The sequence below is a fragment of the Perognathus longimembris genome, chromosome 28 (assembly GCF_023159225.1).
Source record: "Perognathus longimembris pacificus isolate PPM17 chromosome 28, ASM2315922v1, whole genome shotgun sequence".
Taxonomy (NCBI): Eukaryota; Metazoa; Chordata; class Mammalia; order Rodentia; family Heteromyidae; genus Perognathus; species Perognathus longimembris.
In genome coordinates this window covers 14,366,709-14,389,634 of record NC_063188.1, presented here as the reverse complement: position 1 = coordinate 14,389,634, position 22,926 = coordinate 14,366,709, and the positions used below count along the sequence as shown (strand labels likewise).

The 22,926-nt window shown below is 41.1% G+C and overlaps 1 protein-coding gene and 1 non-coding gene across 2 annotated transcripts in view; one reads left to right on the top strand and one right to left on the bottom strand.

The window, feature by feature from the left end:
- Window positions 1-22,926, bottom strand: part of Gpc3 (glypican 3) — a 393,667-nt gene that overhangs the window by 84,224 nt on the left and 286,517 nt on the right. Inside the window, exon 6 of the mRNA XM_048335774.1 lies at window positions 21,467-21,587. Coding sequence (XP_048191731.1) covers window positions 21,467-21,587 — 121 coding nt within the window. The remainder of the gene's footprint in view (window positions 1-21,466; window positions 21,588-22,926) is intronic.
- LOC125344405 lies at window positions 16,384-16,513 on the top strand. The gene has a single exon (XR_007209528.1). It is a non-coding gene; the product is annotated as a small nucleolar RNA SNORA1 (small nucleolar RNA).

Below are 22,926 nucleotides of genomic sequence, written 5' to 3'. Positions count from 1 at the left end.
ACCAAACAAAAACCCTAGAAATAGATTTAGAGTATGTAAGTCAATTGAGAGTCATAGGTAATTCTGGAAAGTTCAGACACTTGGGGCTATCTCCCAGTCATCAAAGAGTCCTGGGTAGTAGAAATCAAGAGGCTGGCCCTGGGATCTTTGATGTTACTTTCAGAATTAAGGTGACATGCCTGCGCTATGAGGCTGAAACACTAGGTCAGGAAGCTACCTGTTAGCAGGCCACCAGGCCAGATGACCCTTCACTGTCTCCTCTCAGAAGCTAGGTTATTTTCTACTACAGCTAGTAGTGATTTGTAGACAGCTCAGTTGGGTTTATCGGGGAGCTGAGAAAGCTTTGGTTTGGTCTTTCAAATCTACATCTGTCCTTACCTGTTTTAAAATTATTGTTTGTTTTAAATAGAAACACATTTATTGTCTTTTCGGATTCAAAAATAGTTTTTAAAAAGTATTTGGGCATAGGTTTAGAAAAGAACAAAAATACCCTAATGCTAACATTTTGGTACATATTCTCATTCATATTTTCCTCCTGTGAGCATGTTGTAAAAATCAGATTGTGGGCAAATATTGTCTCATAGTATGCTTTGATACTTCACAACATATAATGGTTATTTTTCTATGTACAATAATACTGTAAATATCTCATGCTCTCTCCATATAACTCCATTAATAGAAGCAGCCTAGTTCATTAAGTAAATTTACATTGATGAACAGTTATATTACTTTATTTTCGCTACTCATAAATCATTCCACTGAGATGTCCTTACCCTTTGATCTTTATGGATTATCATACTTTTTTGTTTTTGTGAGTCATGGGTCTTGAACTCAGGACCTGGGCACTGTCTTTGAGCTTTCTTTTGAGCCACAACTGCACTTCCAGATTTTTTGAGTGGTTCATTGGAGATGAGAGTCTTATGAACTTGCCTGCCTCGGCTGGCTTTGAACTGTGATAACCAGATTTCAGTCTTCTGAGTAGCTAGAATTATAGGTATGAGCCACCAGCACCTGACAGAGTGACATTTCTCTGAGTCTCTACATTTGAATTAGCTGCCTGGAGAGGTAGCCGGGCTTTTCAGCTTGAGTAGATGGCATACCTATGTGGTATCTTACGTCACCAAATCTGTGCTGCATGGCACTGACCTGGTGGTTGTTTGCAATTGTCTTCTATGCTGGGAAAGAAGGTTTGTCATGTTCTCTCCCTTATTGGGCCCTCTATAAATACACCCAGATTGTGTGGGATTGAATTGAACACTCTGGCAAGAAATCAAATTTCTCAGGAAGGAAGAGATCAGTTGCATTACAGCACAACTTGCAATTCCTTTCCAAACTTCTGGTGCTTTTACTTTGCAAAAATAAAAAATAAAAACTGCTGCTGTTCATCACTGCTAGCCAAAAACATTTATAGATTATGGATTTTTTTTCATCTACAAGGGAGCACGAAGCATACATGGTACTCTTTGTTAGAAGTTGTAAGGCACCAAAGCAAATATTGACTCTTGGAAGGTTCTACATAAATGCTGTTGGGTTTTAATGGTTATTTTTCTCTATTTTTTTTTCCTGTAAACCAATTTCTATTGAAACCACAGTCTTGCTGGGGGCTGGTGTCTCATGCCTATAATCCTAGGTACTCAGAAGGTTGAGATCTGAGGATTGTAGTTTGAAGCTAGCCCAGGCAGGAAAGTCTGTAAGACTCTTATAAATAGTTAACCACCAAAAAGCTGGACGTGTAGTTGGAGTTCAAGTGGTAGAGCAGTACCTCACCGACAAAGCTCACCGACAGCACTCAGGACCTGAGTTGTAAGCCCCAGGACTGGCACCACACACACACACACACACACACACACACACACACACACACACACACGAATCAGTAAGACTGTCGAAGAGAACTTAACCTAAAAGTGAAATTCTTAAATTGTGTGAAATATGAGAGTGGGTGAATAGGAAGAAAAAGACTATGGATTTGTGAGGAAAGCAGTACTTGGCCCCCAGAGAAGGTGAAACTCCAGGAAATATGAGGCTTGTAAAAGAAAGGCATTTTTAATTTTTTGATGGTGTATCAGAAAAAGAATTTACACAAAAATAGTTTGAGGCTCGAGAAAAGAAAATACATAAAACACAAATGGAAGTCATAGTGGAGATTATAGTGTAAGAAAATAAAGACATCAAAAAAAAAAAGAAAAGAAAAAAGAAAAGTGGGTAAGGTAGTGATTGTCTAAGGGATTTTTCTAGTCTCTGTGCCCAAAATGAAATGGATGGTGAAATAAGGCAGGCCCAGGGTAACTGAGTGAAAATAGAAAAAGGATTTTAGGCCAAAAACGTTACGATGACCTGAAAGTACTCGGGGATTAGGTTACAGGAAGGAGTTTGGGAATTGTAACGCCTATAATGTTAAGTGGGGTATCAGAGACTGAAGGAATATGCTGCAAGTATAGATCCATCTGTCCCTTCCTCCCTGGGGGCACAAGTGATCTGTTGTAATAAGGGCAGGTGAGCCATAGATGTTCATCTCTTTATTCACTTTTATAACTTGCCAATGAGAATGTTTCCCAATATCCATTTACAAATGGATACCTGAGGCATGAATCACCACAGGACTTTCAGGACCCAAGAACATGAGGGTCTAGAAATAAAACAGAACACCTCCATTCCTGTTTCATCGCAGCTGTTCAAGCCTCTACAAGCTAAGCTTGGAGTTGAGAGGAGGCAGCCAAGAAAATGAAAGTTCCTCTTAGTCAGGCTTAGATAGATGAAGTCATTTTTCCATCTTTGTTCAATGTCATATTTTTAAGGAACTGAATAGGCAAAATAGGGTAGACTAGGCCATTGCCTAGGGTCTCGGTTAAAATAGTTGCATGGCATAAGAGCCGTAATGGAGGCTCAACGGGGAGGTCAGAAGAGAGGGGGAGAGAGAAGAGAATTCTTGTGAAAATTTCCAGCGCTTATCAAGTGGAGCACATTCTAAACTAATGGAATAAGGACTCATGCTGAGAATATGAGATCATTCCACTGTATACCTCAAGAAATTGAAGAAGGGACTATTCTAGATGACTTTTTGTAAAAATTAGAATATTTGGTATCCTCTATCTATCTATCTGTGCTGTTCCTGGGGCTTGAACTGAGGGCCAGGGCACTGTCTCTGAACTTTTTAGCTCAAGGTTAGCACTCTACCATGTGAGCCACAGCTCCAATTCTGGCTTTTCTGGTGCTTAAATGGAGATAAGGGTCTCATGGATTTTTCCATCCTCCTATTTCAGCCTCTTGAGTAGCTAGAATTACAGGTGTGTAACATTTTATAATCTTAAAAAATCCTTATTTTCTAGCTCTCTCTTTGGATGTAGATACACTTTCTCTCCAAAACATCCATCTGTCCCATGTACAAAATACATTCACCCTATCCCTAAAAGTCTGAATTCATGCTGCAATGGTTTATAATGTGCCATAATGACAGCATCAATTCTAAGTCCAAAATCTCATCTTAACACTATTCACTGTGAGTCCCTAGTCTCAGCTTCGAAGTCAAGTGTAGGTGAGACAATATGCATTGTACACCCTGGGACAAAATTCTTCTCTATCTGTGTGTCTGCAAAAGTAGAAAACAAGTCATCTGTTTCCAGAAGACAATCATGGGACAGGCCTAGGATAGCAATCACAGATATTTTGTCTAACCAAGGGAAATCAACAGGTAAAAAATTGGAACAAGCTGGGTACCAGTGGCTCATGCCTGTAATTCTAGCTATGCAGGAGGCTGAGAAGTGAGGACTATGGTAAAGCCTCAAGTGGAGCTATGGCTCAAGTGGAAGAATGCTAATGTTGAGGGGGGAAAAAAAAGCTCAAGGACAGTGCACAGGCTCTGCATTCAAACCCCAGATTGGTGCGCGCGCGCGCACACACACACACACACACACACACACACACACACACACACACACACACAGAGGAATATGGCCTAGTGGTAGAGTGCTCACCTCGTATACATGAAGCCCTGGGTTTGATTCCTCAGCACCACATATATAGAAAAAGCCAGAAGTGGCGCTGTGGCTCAAGTGGTAGAGTGCTAGCCTTGAGAAAAAAAAAAAAAAAAAGAAGCCAGAGACAGTGCTCAGGCCCTGAGTTTAAGCCCCAGGGATGGCCAAAAAATGCATTCCTACGATACATAAATATTGGTCACCTACAATGTGTCATAACTGTTCTAAAGCCAGAAGGCACCATGGCAAGTAAGAGACAAGACCTTGGCCCTTACGGAACTGCCATACTGTAAATCCTCTGTAGTCTGTCCTAAACATTGTGTTAGTCTTCTGAACATTTGGGCTGGTCAGCAAGGGAACAAGAAACAAGAGCCAAGGTGGAGAGAGGAGAAGTGCTGGTGAACTGTCAGGTCAGCTCATTGTCAGCATCTGCTTCAGTAAAAATGAAACAAGCAAAGTCCTAGCTACAAAGTCGACAAAGTTCTTGAAGACCATTATAAGAAAACAGTCCATCCCTGCATCCCCGTCCCCCATCCCCCCCAGCCAAAAAAAATCACCAGGAAGCTGCTGGAAGGAGACAAACACAAGAGTGGATAGCAACTAGGGAAATGTGATCTAAGAAGTTATGGAGAGAGCAAACAGTTACTGCTTCCCTCTCATTCCCCCTCCCTCCTCTTTGTGAGGCTGTCAGGAAACACAGTAGACTCTCCGACACATCTAAGCACCCACGGTGGCAGCTGAAGAAAACCACGATAATCTCTCGCCATCTTTCTCACCGTTTTTGGTCATTTTTGAGACTTCAGTGAATGGATGGCACTTCACATTCAACAACCAAGGAACCCACTTTTAATTGGAATCCTGACTTTTCAAAAGTGTGTAACAAATTGATTAAAGAGTAATAGTTAACACATCCATCAGGGGAGCTAAATACCTCATTGTGAGAATTGCTACTTAAGGTTCAATGAGGGACAAATCTCGGCAGGTATTTGAATTTTCTTTTAATTTTTGACTGTGGGATCTGAAGAAAACGATTGGTCTGCTTTGAGAGGTTCACATTGTACTAACTTCTTCTTCCAGTCCTTTCCTGTGTCCTGGCTCACAGCCCAAAGTTGATTGACCCAACTTTAAAAGACTAAGCAGGTTCTATTCCCTACACTATTGCATCAGGCAGTGGAAAGGAAGGCTAATGAATTGTAATAACAAGCATCACTTTTTTGACTTGTAAACCTTATCAAGCTTAACAGAACGACTTGCCTCTGATTTCTGATCTCAGAAACACCCTTCAGGCTGCTGGCAGAATTAATTTACCACCGTAAAATACGGATCGGACTCTATCACTCTGGTGCTCCTGGGCCTTCAACAGGCTCTCTCCACTGCCAACGAATGAAAGCTCAGATTCCTTATTTTGCTATTGAGGGCCCTCCAAACTCATCATCTTTTCAGTCACATCTTTGCATCCCCTGGTCCTTTTCTACTGTTGCCTATGGCCTCAGCGCTCCAGCCACATAAGGCTATAGAGGAACTTTCATATTTTCCAGGCACTGCTCATGGCACATTTGTCTGCCACGAATTCATCTGCCTTCCTTCCACTCTAGATCTGTCCAAATTCTCCTCATCTTTCAAAGCCAGGCTTAATGCCTACCTATTTTTGAAGTCCTCATCTAATTCCCTCAGTGGAAATTAATCCTTCCCTTTTCTTGGCTAGCACAGCACATAGGTTCCATTTCTCTGAGGACACAAGGCCCTAGATTATGGTTCTGCAGCTATGCCTCATCCCTAGCCTTGAAAGAAGGGATCATGTTGAAGTTATGTTGGCATCTGTGTCCACAGCCCCTCCCCCCTAGTGCTTCACACTGGATAAATGGATTTGAATGGGGATGCTATGTGCACACGGGACAATAGGTGTGTCAAATGTGTAGTTATCCAGCCTAAGTGCTCACTAAAAGAACTCCCAAATAAATGGTTAGGAGATCTACAGATATCTATGTATACACATATCTATAGTGATAAGGATACATGTGGATGGATATCTATAGCAATATCTCTCTATGTAGTTATGTATATAAGTCGATTTTACTCCTTTTTTTGGCCTTATGAGTTTCATTTTGCAAAGGAGTCACAGCAGTCATGACAGTTGCAGTAACTTCTAAGAACAGACAAGAAGCAAAGGCCACCTCATTAAGGAGGTGCTGAATTCTGAACCCACTTTCCACAGTTCATACTAAAACCCATAGCTTTGACAATCATTTGCACTGTGGGCTATTGCAGTGCAATTATTGATCCATCGATTGATCCCACAATAGCTCAGGGAATGTCACGATTAACATGAAATCAGCACTAAGTGAGTTGCTTCCCACATGAATACTCTTACCCTCTACTTATGTGTGGAGAACAAAGGCCACAGCGACACCCGAGTTCTGGTCTGGAGATCTCTCCTCTTTCTACTGCCTTCAAGAATCTATATGCAGTTATAACGAACTGCCTCTAGCTTGGTTTAATCTTTTGTATTAGCTCATTAATGAGTCTGGATTCCTTCCCCATTTTCCATGGTATCCCAGTCAGGGACAAAGGCTCAGGCAGCAGGGGGCAGCTTTCCTTTTGCCTGACAACAATGGTCACTGGTCTGTCTGTAGCTAACAAATTCCATAGTTCTTTGAAGGTAGAGGCCATGGAAAGTCTGCCCTGCCCTAGGCTCTGCAATGCAAAATAGAGTTTGGGGAATTTGGCCCTTAAGCAGTGTGGTTGGCACCTGTGACATCACCCCAACAGCTGAGCACGATGGAGTCTCAAGAAAGCTCAGGAGCCTCAAGGCCTGTGAATTCTTTCTGCTCTATTGGCATGTGAAACACACACACATACTCACGCATATTATATGCCGTTCAAAATCATTCTAAATACCTCCTGAAAGACACCTGCCAATAAGGATATCATGTCATCTGTGTTTTAAATATAGGAACCTCTCAACATCTTCAACCAGAGGGCAAAATGCAAAAGGAATGCAGATCAACTCGCCTTGAACTTTATAGCTCTACTTGATACTATCAGCTCATGAAAGGTCCTGGGCTGCTGCTGACCCATATGGGACTTCTCGCTTGTATAGTGAAGTCTTTAAGCTGTACTCCAAGGGCAGCTGCCTGTTTATAGAGCATCTCTTTAGGGAAGAGTTCAAACTTGGGAAAATCTAATGAACTTGATTTTAACACACACACACACACACACACACACACACACACACACACACACACACTCTACATTTTCCATTCAGGTACTTTGAGCCAAACTACATTTTAAATAGTTCAACAATCTGTTGAAGTTTGGCTAGATCTATTTTTCCAAGAATCTTTGGAATTCAGATTCTATTTAGAATAGTTACATCGTTTCAATGCTCCAAAGTAGAAAAGCTGTACTGTCTTCATTACTGAAATTGTCAAACTGAGGCACAGAGATTGAATCACTCTAAAGGTCTTGACTTTCTATTATGCTGACTCTTCATACAGGAACAATATGAAGAAAAAGACAAGCTATCATTTATGGAGTATCTACTACATCTTATATTATCTCACTAACTTGCAATCATTCAATGTGAATAGGCTACCCATTTCCCAGATACGAGGAATCTCGAGGATAATCAAGTAAAATAATTTACCCTAAAGTTAAATAATTCCAAAGTTGCATACATCTATTTGGCCCCAAAGCCTTTTAAAAAAAATCTTTGCCCTAATATAAATCAATTAGTGCTCTGATTTGCAAAACAGGTAGTAATGGCTTAATAATTTTAGAAAACTCACATAAGGTAGTGTACCTTATAATCTCCAAATAGTCCAGTGGTCCTTTTAAAAGCTTTTAAACAAGGTGAAGAATGTATTTGTACACATGTTATCAGTCTCCTATGCCAATACTAGCCATATTATTTAAAGAGCTGTTAGGTGATTGCCACATTTAGGGGATAATATGTTGAGTCAGTAAAGGTTTAAGGAACATGTCTACTAAATTGGCTTTCCCCTATCTTGTGCATGCGCTGTTTGTGAAGGTATGTACAGGATGTTTCACCTGCCTAGTTTCCTCTTGTCGCAGCTTACTGAGAGGTATTTTGCATCCTGATTGTGTTATCTGTGTCTGAGCTAATTCTATTTTCCTAAATGCCATTACTCAATATTAGAAATACAATGCTGGATGCTGGTAGCTCACGCCTATAATCCTAGCTTCTCGCGAGGCTGAGATATGAGGATCACAATTCAAAACCAGCACAGGGCAGCAAAGTCCATGAGACTCTTAATGTCTAATAAACTATGAAGGAAGAGGAGGAGGAGGAAGAGGAGGAGGAAGAAGAAGAGGAGAGAAGGAGGAGGAAGAAAAAGAGGAGGAGGAGGAGGAAGAGGAAGAAGGAGAAGGAGGAAGAGGAAGAAGGAGGAAGAGGAAGAAGGAGGAGAAAGAAGAGGAAGAGGAGGAAGAGGAGGAGGAGGAAGAAGAGGAAGAAGAGGAAGGAAGCAGCAGCAGCCCCAAGTGGGGCTATGGCTAAAGTGGTAGAAGTCTATCCTTGAACAAAGAAGCTCAGACAGAGGGCCTAGGCCCTGAGTTCAAGCCCCAGGACCAGCACAAAAGAAAACAAAACAATCTCTGTCTTCAGTTAAAGTCACTGTTAAAAAATAAAATAGGGGGGCTGGGAATATGGCCTAGTGGCAACAGTGCTTGCCTCCTACACATGAAGCTCTCGGTTCGATTCTCCAGCACCACATATATGGAAAACGGCCAGAAGGGGCGCTGTGGCTCAGGTGGCAGAGTGCTAGCCTTGAGCGGGAAGAAGCCAGGGAAGGTGCTCAGGCCCTAAGTCCAAGGCCCAGGACTGGCCAAATAAATAAATAAATAAATAAAAATAAAATAGGGCTGGGAAGGTGGCCTAGTGGTAGAGTGCTTGCCTTGCATGCATGAAGCTCTGGGTTCGATTCCTCAGTACCACATAAACAGAAAAAGCCATGAGTGGCACTGTGGCTCAAGTGGTAGAGTGTTAGTTGTGAGCAAAAGAAGCTCAGAGACAGTGTCCAGGACCTGAGTTCAAGCTCCAGGACTGGCAAAAAAATAATAAAACAAAATCAAGAAAGAGGGGCTGGGAATGTGGCTTAGTGGTAGAGTGCTTGCCCAGCACGCATGAAGCCCTGGGTTCAATTCCTCAGCACCACATAAACAGAAAAGGCCAGAAGTGGCACTGTTGCTCAAGTGGTAGAGTGGTAGCCTTGAGCAAAAAGAAGCCAGGGACAGTGTAAAAAAACAAAAAAACAAACAAATCTTAGGCAACAAGGGCAAAGTACAAAGTAAACAGAGAAAGTTCTTTCTCCAAGCTGACTTCAGTTTAAGAAAATATTTTTCAGGCCTAACTAATTAACTAATTAGCTCCATAGTTATGGAACTAGAAGATCACACTGCCAACATTTCTTGGTACTCATCAGAAAGAAATGACTGGACTCTCATAAACCATGTTCCTGCCACTCCTCAGATCCATAACACACATTCACACACCCAAGGAGAAAGGGCCTCATCTGTAGTGAGAGTCCACAGTGGCTCCTTGCTGCTGAGAACTCATGCTCTCCATGAATCTAGAATTTTGCTAAAATAGGATACTAGATCCTTGACTTCAGACTTCCACAATCTAACTCTGCCCCCTGTGTAAAGTAAGGCTAAGAATTGTGCATGCATGTCTCCAGTTTGTGGCTCTTCTATTCATTCCAGTGCCCCAAGGTTTACTGACAGCGACATCATGAAAATAACCATAAGGCTTCTCAGTGCCCTGGATTGTGTGTGTGTGTGTGTGTGTGTGTGTGTGTGTGTGTGTGTGTGTGTGTGTGAGAGAGAGAGAGAGAGAGAGAGAGAGAGAGAGAGAGATCACAAAAGTTTTTGTGCTCTTGTCAGATTCTTATCCATAATACCAAATATCCTGTGAAGTAATGATTTGGAAAAAATATAGACACTGAGTGACTCAGAAAAAAGACCACACTTTAAAACCCTTAAGTCCAGTGCATATGAATGACAGTGGAGTGTTCACTTAGGATATTAAATGGAATTCTGGTAGAGATACTTTTAACTGTGGCTATATGACATTACTGTGGCTGCTATCTAAGGAAAGCATACAGTTAAGATTGATAGCAATTATTATTTTATCTCCACAATGTACAAACAAGTCCATACAGAATATGGAAATATCCATGGCAATATATTAAAATGGATTTATCATTAAAGATTAGGCGTCAAATAACCATGAGCTTAATAACACAGGAACCAAACCATGAGCATACCAGGAACCAAACATTGAACAGGTCAATTAATATGGGACAGCTGCCATCCAAGGCCAAGGGTATCTGCTCTGTATACTAAAAACAAAACAAAACAAACCCCAACCTAAACTAGGCACTAGTGGCTCATGTCTATAATCCAAGCTTTGCAGGAGGCTGAGATCTGAGGAATGTAGTTCAAAGCCAGCCCAAGCAGGAAAGCCTGTGAAATGCTTATGTGGTTGGTTTGTTTTTAAACCAGAAGTAGAGCTGTGGCTCAAATGGTAGAGCAGCACTAGCTTGAACAAAAGATGCTCAGGGACAGTGCCTAGCATACACACACACACATACACACACACACACACACACAAATTCAGTACAAGAGTCTGGTACTTCTCACCCACTGCACTTTGTCAGAATCCTAAGGCATAGGCAAGGAAACTTGAATGTGTTGACCATCAGTTTCAAAGAAGACCTTCTGAACACGGGCCTTCCATTACCACTTCCAATAGAACTAGTGCTATCACCAAGCCATTCACACTCTCCAATCTGGGCTCCATTTTGACCAACAGTTCATTTTAGGAGCTTTGCTGAAGTGACTGTGAGGACATTTGTGACTCTGTTATGTACCATTAGTATTTAGCAGAGTCATTCAATGAATGCTCAAATGAGGATGTGGCTTACATGGGATTAAACCTCTAATGTTAGCTTTCAGAGCAGCCTGAGAGGGTTATGTTATTTTTAATTAAACAACAAAAAATTGGGGGCTGAGAATGTGGCTTAGCAGTAGAGTGCTTGCCTAGCATGCATGAAGTCTCGGTTTGATTCTTCAGCACCACATACACAGAAAAGGCCAGAAGTGGCGCTGTGGCTCAAGTGGTATTTGTCTTGAGCAAAAAGAAGCCAGGGACAATGCTCAGGCCCTGAGTTCAAGGCACAGGATTGGCAATTTTTTTAATACTCTTTTTGCAAATGGAATTCATTCAGGGAAGAACTTTCATAGTGCAATCAATATCCAAAGAGTTTTCAAATTCACACTGTTCTGGTTCAAATGGGAAGGAGAGACTCAGAACAACCCCCACAGCACCTCTCCCACGTTCACTGAGGAACGCAATCAGAATACATTGCCCTCAACAACTGCGTTTTTTGGCACACAAGCCCACTGACTAATAGAATGCTAATTTTGCCATTCTAGAAGGAGGGAGGAGGCTGAAGATGTATTATTGTAAGGGATCCAGGGAGGTGGAGGAATTGAGATCCAGGGCGTAAGTGAAAGGATGACTAACTCAATGTGAACACACCCTCACATTGGAGTCACGTGACTCCGGTGGGTCAATGGACCCTGCTGGCTCTGCTTGCTTTTGGTTCAGTGATCTTATCAGAGCATCCCACCCTGAGCATCAAGTGCTCATTGGGCTTAAAGAGGTGATGGGTCGTGAGATCTAGTGAGATGTAGTAGTTACGACCAAATCTAGTTCATATCTATAGTAAGAGATAAGTAAGTAGCAAGTTCATGCCCTCTGCCATGAAGCCTTTCATTCCAAAGATGAACTACTAAAGTATGGATTTCTATCACTATCCAGAGCACTAACAGCATATGAAAATGTACTTGTGGATTGCAACATGTTCACATTACACAAGGGTCTGGGGAAGCAGAGGCGTGACATTGGTTCGTTTATTTCCTAGTTCCAGTAATCATCATTTACTAATAGTATGACTTTCTCTCTTGGCTTTGTCAGATCTATAAAATCACACTAGACTCTATGAGTCTGAATTGATATAACTATAGAAACTGGCCAATACTGAGGAGAAAAGTGCCTTCAATCATATCTGAATTCAGAAATAAATTAAGGGCAGCAAAGATTGAGTCCTTTTCATTGGCAGATCAATTATACTGTGCTAGCTGCTGTAAGAATTTTAAGAAAAAGTAGCCAGGTGCCTGTGGCTCACACCTCTAAGCCGAGCAACTCAGGAGCCTGAGATCTGAGGATCGCAGTTCAAAGCCAGCCTAGGCTGCAAAGTCTGTGAGACTCCTATCTTCAATTAACCACCAGAAAATCGAACGTAGAGCTGGGGCTCAAAGTGGTAGAGCACTAGCCTTAAACAAAAGAGCTCAGGGACAGCACCAGGCCCAGAGCTCAAGCCTTATGACTGACCAAAAAAATAATTTAAAAAAAAAAACAAAAAAGTATCTATACATGACCCCACATTTAAGGTGCTTATAGTTCAAATGTGAGATGCATATTTATGAATATATCAGACTGAAAAGTTATCTCTGAACTTCTAGAATACTATTTAAACATATCTATGTGGGTGTCTGTCATGTATGCAACCTATAATAAAGACTTATAGGGACAGAGAGCAACCATTTGTAACTGTTTATTAAAATCCTGTCCCTGGGTTTGATTCCCCAGCCACATACACAAAAAAATTAATAAAATATTCTGCTACATTTGGTAACGGACAGAATAGATCTTTTTTTTTGTGCCAGTCCTGGGGCTTGGGACTCAGGGCCTGAAGCACAGTCCTTGGTTTCTTCTTTTTTTTTTTTTTTTTGCTCAAGGCTAGCACTCTACCACTTGAGCCACAGTGCCATTTCTGGCTTTTTCTGTTTTATGTGGTGTTGGGGAATCAAACCCAGGGCTTCAAGTATACGAGGCAAACACTCTCCCACTAGGCCATATTCCCAGCCCCAGAATAGATCATTTAGAAATATATTTATTTGTAAATCCCGTAGCCTATATAGTTTGCCAGAATTCCCTTTTCATAGAATCCAGTCTATCCATAGCTAACATTTCCAATAGTTTAATGAAAAAAACATTACAAAAGAGTACAGTACAGTAATAAAAAAGTTAATATATTTTCCTCTATTGTTCAATCAAGATGACCACAAACAATGCTACCAATAACACACAGGCTTGCAATCTAGACTCATATTCCAATTTGGAATAATTTAATTTAATATTCAAGAACTAAAATACATGACCCAATTTAAGTTACCTTTAGTCTTGCATATTCTAAATACAGCAAATAATCATTTTCAAAAATTTAATAAAAAATACTTGGGAATTCTTCTTGATGCAGTGTTATTAAACCATACGTAGTAATTAAGATATTAAAAACACATGCTCCTCAAAGCCACCGGACATTTTAATTATTTTTCAGGCTATGAAGCAAAATGACAGATTTTTAAAATGATAATTGTATTTTGGAATGTATATGCTAATTCCCTTTTGCTTCATGAAATGATGTTTAGCTCTATAAAATCTAGGTGTGGTATTAAAAGATAATTCACATTGTCCCTTTGTGACCCAGAAATCAATTCATTGGCTCTTGGCTCTTGTTAACATTTATTATATATACATACATATACACACACACACACACACACACACACACACACACACATAAACACACAGAGGAAAGGTGTATCACTAGAGTTTTGCCATACTATTTGTATGTGAAAAAGTATGATAGACATCAGAGCATAATTTCATGTATGGAAGGTTTTTAATTATTTTGGTGTGGATGTGTACCAGCACCAGGGCTTTAATTAGAGCTTGGGCTATGTCCCTTAGCTTTTTCACTCAAGGTTAGTGCTTTACCACTTTTGCCACATCTTCACTTCTGGCTTTCTGTTACTTAATTGGAACTAAGAATCTCATGGGCTTTTCCTGCCTGGGCTGGCTTTGAACTATATTCCTTAGATCTCTGTCTCCTGAGTAGTAGGATAACAGGCAAAAGTACCCAGCTTTTAGTTTAAATTTGACTTACAAAATTCCCTTTATAAAAGAAATTTTATATTAATATTGGCAGATTAGTATTTTCTAGCAACTATTGGACTACGTCAGTGCTTTATGATTCTCACTAGTTCACTCACTCACTGTGAGTAAAAACAGATTATTTGGGGTGTTTCTACTGTGTCTGAGATCCACTTCAAAGATTTTTTTTTAATTACCATGCTGAGAAATGTCCCGTGTACTTCCCTATTACTTTCCAACTTCACTAAATAACTTATTAAAAACTTTAACTTTCTATTAAAAATTCATTTCCTCATTTTACCACAGTCTAATAGGCTTCTTAGAAATATGTTAGCAGTGTTTACAGAGGGAGACAGATGTGCAGACATTTCACTGACTGCTCTACATTTACATTTTTTTCTTTCACCATTGAACATAATTGTATGAAGCAGAGAGTTCACAGAAAGTTTATCAAACTAATGCTACAAAATGCCTTGATTTCTATACCATAGAACCTGGTTAACTAGCTTTCTAAGAATTACCCGGACTGCAATTTGGTAAACAAACAAGCAAGAATCAGCCAACTAATAGAAACCATGCTTACACTAGGCACGGGTGGTTCAGGTCTGTAATCCTAGCTACTCAGCAGGCTAAGATCTGAGGATCTCGCTTCCAGGCTAGCCCAGGCAAGAAAGTCCATGAGACAATCACCAATTAATCACAAAAAGCCGGAAGTGGCGTTGTGGCTCAAGAAGTAGAGTGCTAGCCTTGAGCAAAAAGAAGCCAGGGACAGTGCTCAGGCCCTGAGTTCAAGTCCCAGGATTGGGAAAATAACAACAAAAAATAGGGCTTAATCATTCTTTGGTGCTGATTTTAGAGTTTGAGGTCACACACATGACTATATTAGGTACTTGCAATCTGTCAAACCACAAATCAAGGGGCTTCTATGCTTTCATATATGTGTTCCACCAACATACATGCCATGTATTTAGAGAAGCAGAAGAAAAGTACAGAGAATGAAACTGCTAGAGCTGGAGTCCACCACTAACCTAGCCTGCAATTTCTCCTAGTAAATATAGAAATTATGCCTGTTTTGCTTTCCTCTCTGAGCCACTGTGAGAGATTGCTCGAATGTACACAAGAGAGCTTTAAGAACTGAACTGTGCTCTGCAAATATGGCAGAAATATTATTTATATAGAATCACATGGTGATTGAAACACAAGTCATCTATGCAGCTCTGGATAAGGGAAGCTTAGGGAGCGATACATTTAAAACTTAAAAAAAAAGTTTAATATTTTCCTAGCCTAATGAGAAGAAGGCAGAAGAACATAAGAAGTGGGTTGGGGGAAGGGCATGGTGAAGTTCCATTTGCCTATGCTGCAAGACTGGTGGGAAGAGAAGAACTTGTGAAAAGATCAGAGGTTACAAAATGGAAAGAAGTGACCTGGGAACAGAGTGTTTTTAAACAGTAGCAGAACAGAGAATAAAGTCACAAAACATGTTCACAAGGGAGTGCTGCGTGAAATACTGACCTTGAGCCACAAATCACAGAATCACACGGCTGGAAGGAATCCTAAGAGGCCATCTTGTCCACTCCCCCACCATTCAGCAGGACATTTCAACCATCCCAAACAGATGAGACTTTATCCTACTTTGAATGAAAGGCTCTGACGGACACCAAATGGGCAGGTATTGACTGTTCTGCCTTCAACTGTTTACAAGGGACACACACAAAAAAGCAATTTCTGGAATTTTATTTGAACGTGAACTAGAATGGGGGGGGGGAAGACAAGAAGTGGCTAGATTTCCCATAGTGTTGGGGTTCTGGACACCCCCTTTCTCCCCCCATGGGGAGAATGGTAACCACAAACTCTATGAAAGAGCACCCAGCCTGGCCCTCCGCCAGCGGAAGGCCAAAGGCGTGCTCACATGGGCAAACGCTAAGTTGAGGACGGGTTGCTGAAGCTTCCCCTCCCCCCAATTCCCCCCACATGTTACCGAGGGCGGAGGCGAAAAGGAAGGCATCAGGGACACGCTGCGGTGGTGGAATGCGTCTCAAAGACTTTAGTATGGAAGGGCACTTATATAGAAGTAATGGCGGGAAAGAAAGGGGGCTGGCCAAAGGGTCAGTCATAGGCTAGGGGTCACGTTCATCAAGTGACATCACGAAACTTCCCTTTGTGGGCGGGACAACCCCATCATGGTGGCACGCACGTGTTCACCTCCCAAGGGGTGGAGGTCAAAAGGTGGGAGGGGCTTCTATTGTCCCAAGGCTGGTGGAAGGGCAGTCTTTCCCAGGCCATAATAATCCCCAACACATAGGAGCAATGATGTCTTCAGAAGCTCAGAGACTGTTAAAAGGAACACTACAGAGACAGAAAATGTCATTCACAAAACTATGTTAGAGCCTCATTCCAGATAAGAATGGGTACTGTTGATCGAGATCCAAAATTGGAAAATGGGTGGCTACACTGTGGGTCATGCTTCCATCATAGTAAATGCACTGCAGCAGTGGGAATGAGACCTGTAACACGTTAAGCTCCTGAGTCAAAGCTGCAATAAGAGGAATGTGCTTAGTAGTAATAGTAATAAATAAAATCTAAAATTTTATCCAGAAAGAAATAACCAGGTTTAGAGGATCAATGGCCCACAATCTCATATGGGTAAGAATGTATTATAATCATTCCTGCTACATGTAGTCTTCTCTCCAGGCAGGAGCCTGGAATAGAATGGCACTAGCAAAAAACAGAAGTTGGTTTAAAAAATCAAATTCCAGGACTGACATTAAGACCTTACAAGAGTTCAATTCTCGGGCTGGGAGTGTGGCTTAGTGGTGGAGTGCTTGCCTAGCATGCATGAAGCCCTGGGTTTGATTCCCCAGTACCACATAAACAGAAAAAGCTGGAAGTAGCGCTGTGGCTCAAGTAGTAGAGTGCTATCCTTGAGCACAAGAAGCTCAGGGACAGTGCCCAGGCCCTGAGTTCAATCCCCAGGACTGGAAAAACGAAAACAAAACAAAAAAGAAGTTCATTCTTTTCATAACATCATTCAGTAAATCATCACACAAATTAGCAACTGTAAAGGATTTCTTTTTAAGTTCTCATTTCCAATCGTGAGAATGTTCCACATGATCTTTGGCTGAGAAGGAGGGGAGACATTCCATACCTGTAACCCTTCCCAGGAAAAGACCCAGCACTGACTGTGAACCTATTCCTCTCATGGTTACACTGTGAGATTGTCAGAATGGAAATAATGTTGCTCTATTCCATTAGTGGGTATGTTATTTCCAGTGCTCTCAACTGCAACCATAATCTGAAAGGAGGCAGCTGAGAATTTCCAAAGAAGGAAGTAAAGAGTTATTTTGAGAGATGTACATAAATGGTTGTACTACAGTTCCATGGGATGGATACACATGAGCATATATGCATAGATAATGGACATGTCTGTATTTGTAGATCTATAGGTTAAGACAGCTGGGGGGTGTCAGAAAATAACATTATACTCTTGCATGCACCATCCACTTATACACTTATATGTGAACTGAGGCAAGTTAACTTTTTACCTTCCCATAACCCAAACTTTAGGCCAATTAGCAAGGTAGGCAGTGAATCCACATGTTTGGCAGGGCCCAGGAAACAATATATGAATGATGGTTTGAATTGTCAACTAAACTCAGTGGATGTTTTGGCAGCAGGCCTACACAGCCTTTAATGGCTTTCTGCCTCAGTTTCCTTAGCTTAAAAAAAAAGACAACACAAATTTACCAGTTAAGGAGCAATAAGGAAGACATAATGGCCAAGGGTAACAATGAGTTCTTGAAAAGAAAGGTTCTGTAACAGTACTGTATCTCACATACAATTCCAGGTTGGGTCTTTTTTCCTAAGCAATTACTCTTTATAACATGAAATACCTTTGAAATATGGTTAAGTGGTATACAAATATAGCACACTATCATAATCACCACCACCACCATCAGCTGCAGCAGCACTTCTTTATGCATCTCTAAAGCGTTTCACTGTCACATTGAATCACAGCCAAAATTTAGTTTTATTTAAGGTCTGAAAAACTGTTTTCGCTGTGTAAAGCAACACAGATGAGAGAAATTAAAAAGTCAATGTGGGAGTTTGGAGCCCAACCAATTTTAACAGCTCCACTTAAACAGGTAAAACCTGTCTATCAATGAGAATTAATTGGTTGCTCAATGATATTTCTATGGAAACTAAAAATGTTCACATACTAATTTATGATCAGAAAAAGTAATAATTGTAACGATCATTTCTCCATTTTGACTCTCTCTCTCCCTATTATACACACACACCTCCCACTCTATGAACAGGTTTCAGCTTGTGGCTGAAAGAAGAAAGGAAAAGAAAGGAAAGGAAAGAAGAGAGGCCTCAGTGAGGTCTATAACCCTATACAACTTGGAGAAGCAAATTCAGTTTGGCATAAAGTGGTAAATCTCAAAGGCAAATCCTATCTATAAGGAAAGGCCTTAGCAAAACCCTTATAATGACTTAATAAGGACCTGTCAGACATATGCAATTATCAGACAGATGCAATTACGTATACGTATATCACACCTAAGGAGGAAGGGAGGGAGGGAGGGAGGAAGGAAAAAGCTTTTGAGAGCTCTGTAATACTATCTAAATAATATTTCTTAGTATTATCAATAGTAGTTCTCTTTTTCTTTTTTTTTTTTGTCAATCCTAGGGACTGAACTCCAGGCATGAGCACTGTCCCTGGCTTCTTTTTGCTCAAGGCTAGCACTCTATCACTTGAGCCACAGAGCCATTTCCGGCTTTTCCCATATATGTGGTGCTGAGGAATCGAACCCAGGGCTTCATGTATACAAGGCAAGCACTCTACCATGAGGCCATATTCCCAGCCCCTCAATAGTAGTTCTCTCAGAACTAAAGGTCAAAGAATTTCAGTGACTTACCTAAGGTTATATTATCAGGCTAGATCCACCACTGAATTCATGGTCCTCTGAATCCAAAGCCTGAATTCCTTACTAAAAGGGCTTGCTGAAAAGATTTTTAGTGACTCTTGGATCATAGAAACCTGTGTCTGATCTAGTTTTCCCTTTTTCTTGAGTAGGATTTACCCATAGGTTTTTTATTCTTTTTCTTGTGACTGCCCCTTCCCTGCTTGTCTTTACTACTCCAACTCACTATAGTATTTCTATCTAGCTGAGCATATAGTAGGTATTTCTTTTTCTCTTTTCTTTCCTTTTGTTTTGCCAGTCCTGGAGCTTGAACTCAGGGCCTGACCATTGTCTCTGGCTTCATTTTGCTCAAGGCTAGCACTCTACCACTTGAGCCACAGTGCTACTTCTGGCTTTTTCTATATATGTGGTGCTGAGGAATCGAACCCAGAGAGCTTCATGTATGTGAGGCAAGCACTTTACTACTAGGCCCTATTCCCAGCCCCCATAGTAGGTATTTTTTAAGATGTCTTGACCAGGCAGATTTGACAGAATCTCTCACTTAGGATTAGGGCAATAGTGATTGGCTGTGAGATTCTCTCCATTCATCAGTGGTGGGATCTCATTGGTTGAGTAGAGCTATCCAGACACATTGAGTTTGAAATAACTTTGGAGAGTAGTATCATTACTGTCCCCAAGGGAAGCATGTTCATTATGCTCTGATCTTGTCAAATGGCAAGGATTGCTTGACCTTAGTGAGGTCCTTTCACAGAAGGGTCCGTTACACAAGCAAGGCCATTATGATGTGCTCAGTTGCACTGACAGCCCTTTATAAAGTGCTCATTATGTGTGCAGCATTTTGTGAAACACCAGAGGAGTTATACCCAAGCACGCCTTTCAGTATTGTCACAATTCAATGGTTGTGAAATCCATCCCATTAGAAAACTCTTACAAACATGATCAAAGAAACACCAAAATGTTCTTTCTAAGTTATCTATTAAAAAATTAAAAACAAACAAAATCATAGCCAGGTGCTGGTGGCTCACATCTGTAACTCTAGCTACTCAGGAAGCTGAGTTCTGAGGATTGTGGGTCAAAGCCAGCCCAAGCAAAAAAGGCTGACTCTTTTCTCCAATTAACCACCCCAAATCCAGAAGCAGAGCTGTGGCTCAAGTGGTAGAGCGTTATCCTTGAGCAAAAGAAGCTCAGTGACAGCACCTAGGCCCTGAGGTCAAGCCCCAGAACCTGTGAGCACGTGCGCATGTACACACACGATACACGCATATGCACAAAATCATGGCAATGTCTTCATACAGAAACTTCTCTCCTTGTAAGGATTATAGTTGTCATTAAGTTTTAGTAAGCTACGAATAGAAAGAAGCCTCTGGTGTCAGGGCCCTCCCATCCATGAATCACAGGGTAGGAATACCATCACACTGGCATTTCACGTGGTCTTCTTCATTTTTTTCTTATTGTGGCCACAAAGCAATCACAAGCAGATGGTACTACAAACTTCTATTTGTATCTTGTTACTAAACTCTTTAGGAGAAGAAAAACCTGTGTTCAGGTCAGGGAATCTGTGGATGTCTATACAGGGCAGTGTCTCAGAAGTGGGTGAGGGTGTGGTGAAACGGAACCTCTCCTCTTCTGTGGGTGGCAGTGAAAAGTGATGCATTCTCACTAGAAAGTAACTTGGACTCAAGCATTTATAATGCTCTTTCCCTCTGACCCAGTATGATTATTTTCACTACATAGGTTAGGCTAGAAAAATACATAAATTGTTCTCTGAATTAAAAAAAATAGTATTTTCAGGATTAAAAAAAACCCTAAGAGGAGCTGGGAATATGGCCTAGTGGCAAAAGTGCTTGCCTGGTATACATGAAGCCCTGGGTTCGATTCCTCAGCACACATATATAGAAAATGGCCAGAAGTGGCGCTGTGGCTCAAGAGGCAGAGTGCTAGCCTTGAGCAAAAAAAGAAGCCAGGGACAGTGCTCAGGCCCTGAGTTCAAGGCCCAGGACTGGCAAAAAACAAAACAAAGAACCCTAAGATTAGAAAAAAAGCACTCTTTATGAAGACACAAAATTGGAAGTGACTTAAATGTTCAGCAAAGCAGCATAGTTAATTTCAATGAATGGGCTACAGAATATTATGCAGCCACAACAAATGATTAAGATGAAGGTCCACAGCAACTGAGAAAGTACAATCAACATTATTTTCTTAAGATCTACAAAACTTGACTTCCAATTATGAGAAATGACTAAGTGCTTTTTTCTGGACAGAAGAAAGAATATGTTCAGTAAAACTAGAATAGATTGCTGGGACTGTGAGAAATCATTTCCTTCTCTTTTCTGAATTGTCTCTCGTACTGTGATTTGCCATAATAATTTAAAAGTAGAGCAGAAGATGGGGGTCACAAATCCTTTCCAGTAGAGAAACACTTTGACAAGAATGAGTAATAGCTGCCTCTCTGGAAGCTTACACATAGTTAAAAAAGTGAAAAACTTTCTACCTGTCACTTTTTTTTTTTTGCCAGTTCCACTTTGGTTGAATTCATCACATACCTGGTTAATGTGCTTCAATTTGTCAATGATTTGACTAACCACCGGTTCAGGTCCCTTCATTTTCAGCTCATGGAGGTTGAATTGATTCTTCATTCCATTTCTTGCCGCTTTTTGGCTGTATCTGTGAAGGTAAAGAGAAGATATATCAAAGAAATTTCCAACTAAAGGGAAAGAGGACTATATTTTGTTCTAATATTCAAGTGATGAAATAACATCATGGTGCAGAAATAAACCATTCCAGGTAGAGCACATTTATAGTGGCAAATGTTCTGCTAAAAGTCTACAAATAGTCAAGCTCCCTTTCTTTACATGTTGGAGATATATCCATGACCAAGATCTCTGCTCTGATTATGCTCTCAGCTTTCGCGGGTTATCTAGAAGAATAAGGCCCAGCTTGGGTGCCTGTAATCCTGTCTATATAGGAGGCTGAGATCTGAAGATCTGCGTTCAAAGCCAGCCTGGGCAAGAAAGTCCATGAGATGCCAAGGAACCACCAAAGAACCGGAGTGACACTGAGGCTCCAAGTGGTAGAGCACTAGCGTTGAGCAAAATGGCTGAGGGATAGCGCCCAGGCCCAGAGTTGAAGCCAACAAGATAAGTATGTTAATAAATAAAGAGTAAAGCCCAATGTGAAGGGCGTAACACACCGAACCATCTTAGGAGAGATTCAAGGTCTTGGCCAGTGAAACACATGAAAAGGACCAAAATTTGACATGTTTTTTTTTTTTTTTCCCTACTCATTTGAAGGATAACAATTCTTCGCTTGTTTTTTTTTTTTTGTCAGTTGTGGGGCTTGAACTGACGGGCTGGGTGCTGTTCTTAACTCTCTGTGCTTAAGGCTACCAAGTGCTCTACTAGTTGAAGCACAGCACCTCTTAAACAAATAAGTGTGACTCACACACAAGTCACATAGTCAATATTTGCAAGCTCTTCTCTTGCCTGTGACTTCTATAGTCACAGGCAAAAGAAGAGACTGAAGGGCTTGCGGCACCCACTTATATAGCCCAGGTAGCTCCGCCCACAGCCGAAGCGCACACGTAGATTCTAGGGCGTCAAAAAAATGAGTGCGCAGTTTGTGAAACGTTTCCAGATTATTTAGCGTATCCTGCTGAAATCTCAGGTGGAAAACTTTTCCTAGCGCTTTTCTATCACGAGAACAACATTATCTGTGTCACTACTTGCCTGCTGGTGTTAGAAAATGAACATGTTCTATGGTTCTGTTTAGCCTGCTGGTGGAAGCAGATGAGTTCTATGGCTCCAGTCTCGCAGAGTATCGCGATACCTTGGCCCTTGTTTCACTTTAAAGCTGACCTTTCCTGGATATGGGGGAGGGGCAGTGGTTTTGTTCCTGAGCCTCTTTCTATCCTATAGGCAATGGGTTTGATAGCCAACATGATGGGAAGCAAGGAAGAGAGGGAGGTGGGAGGTATATGGTGGATACACAGAACACCACTAGTCAT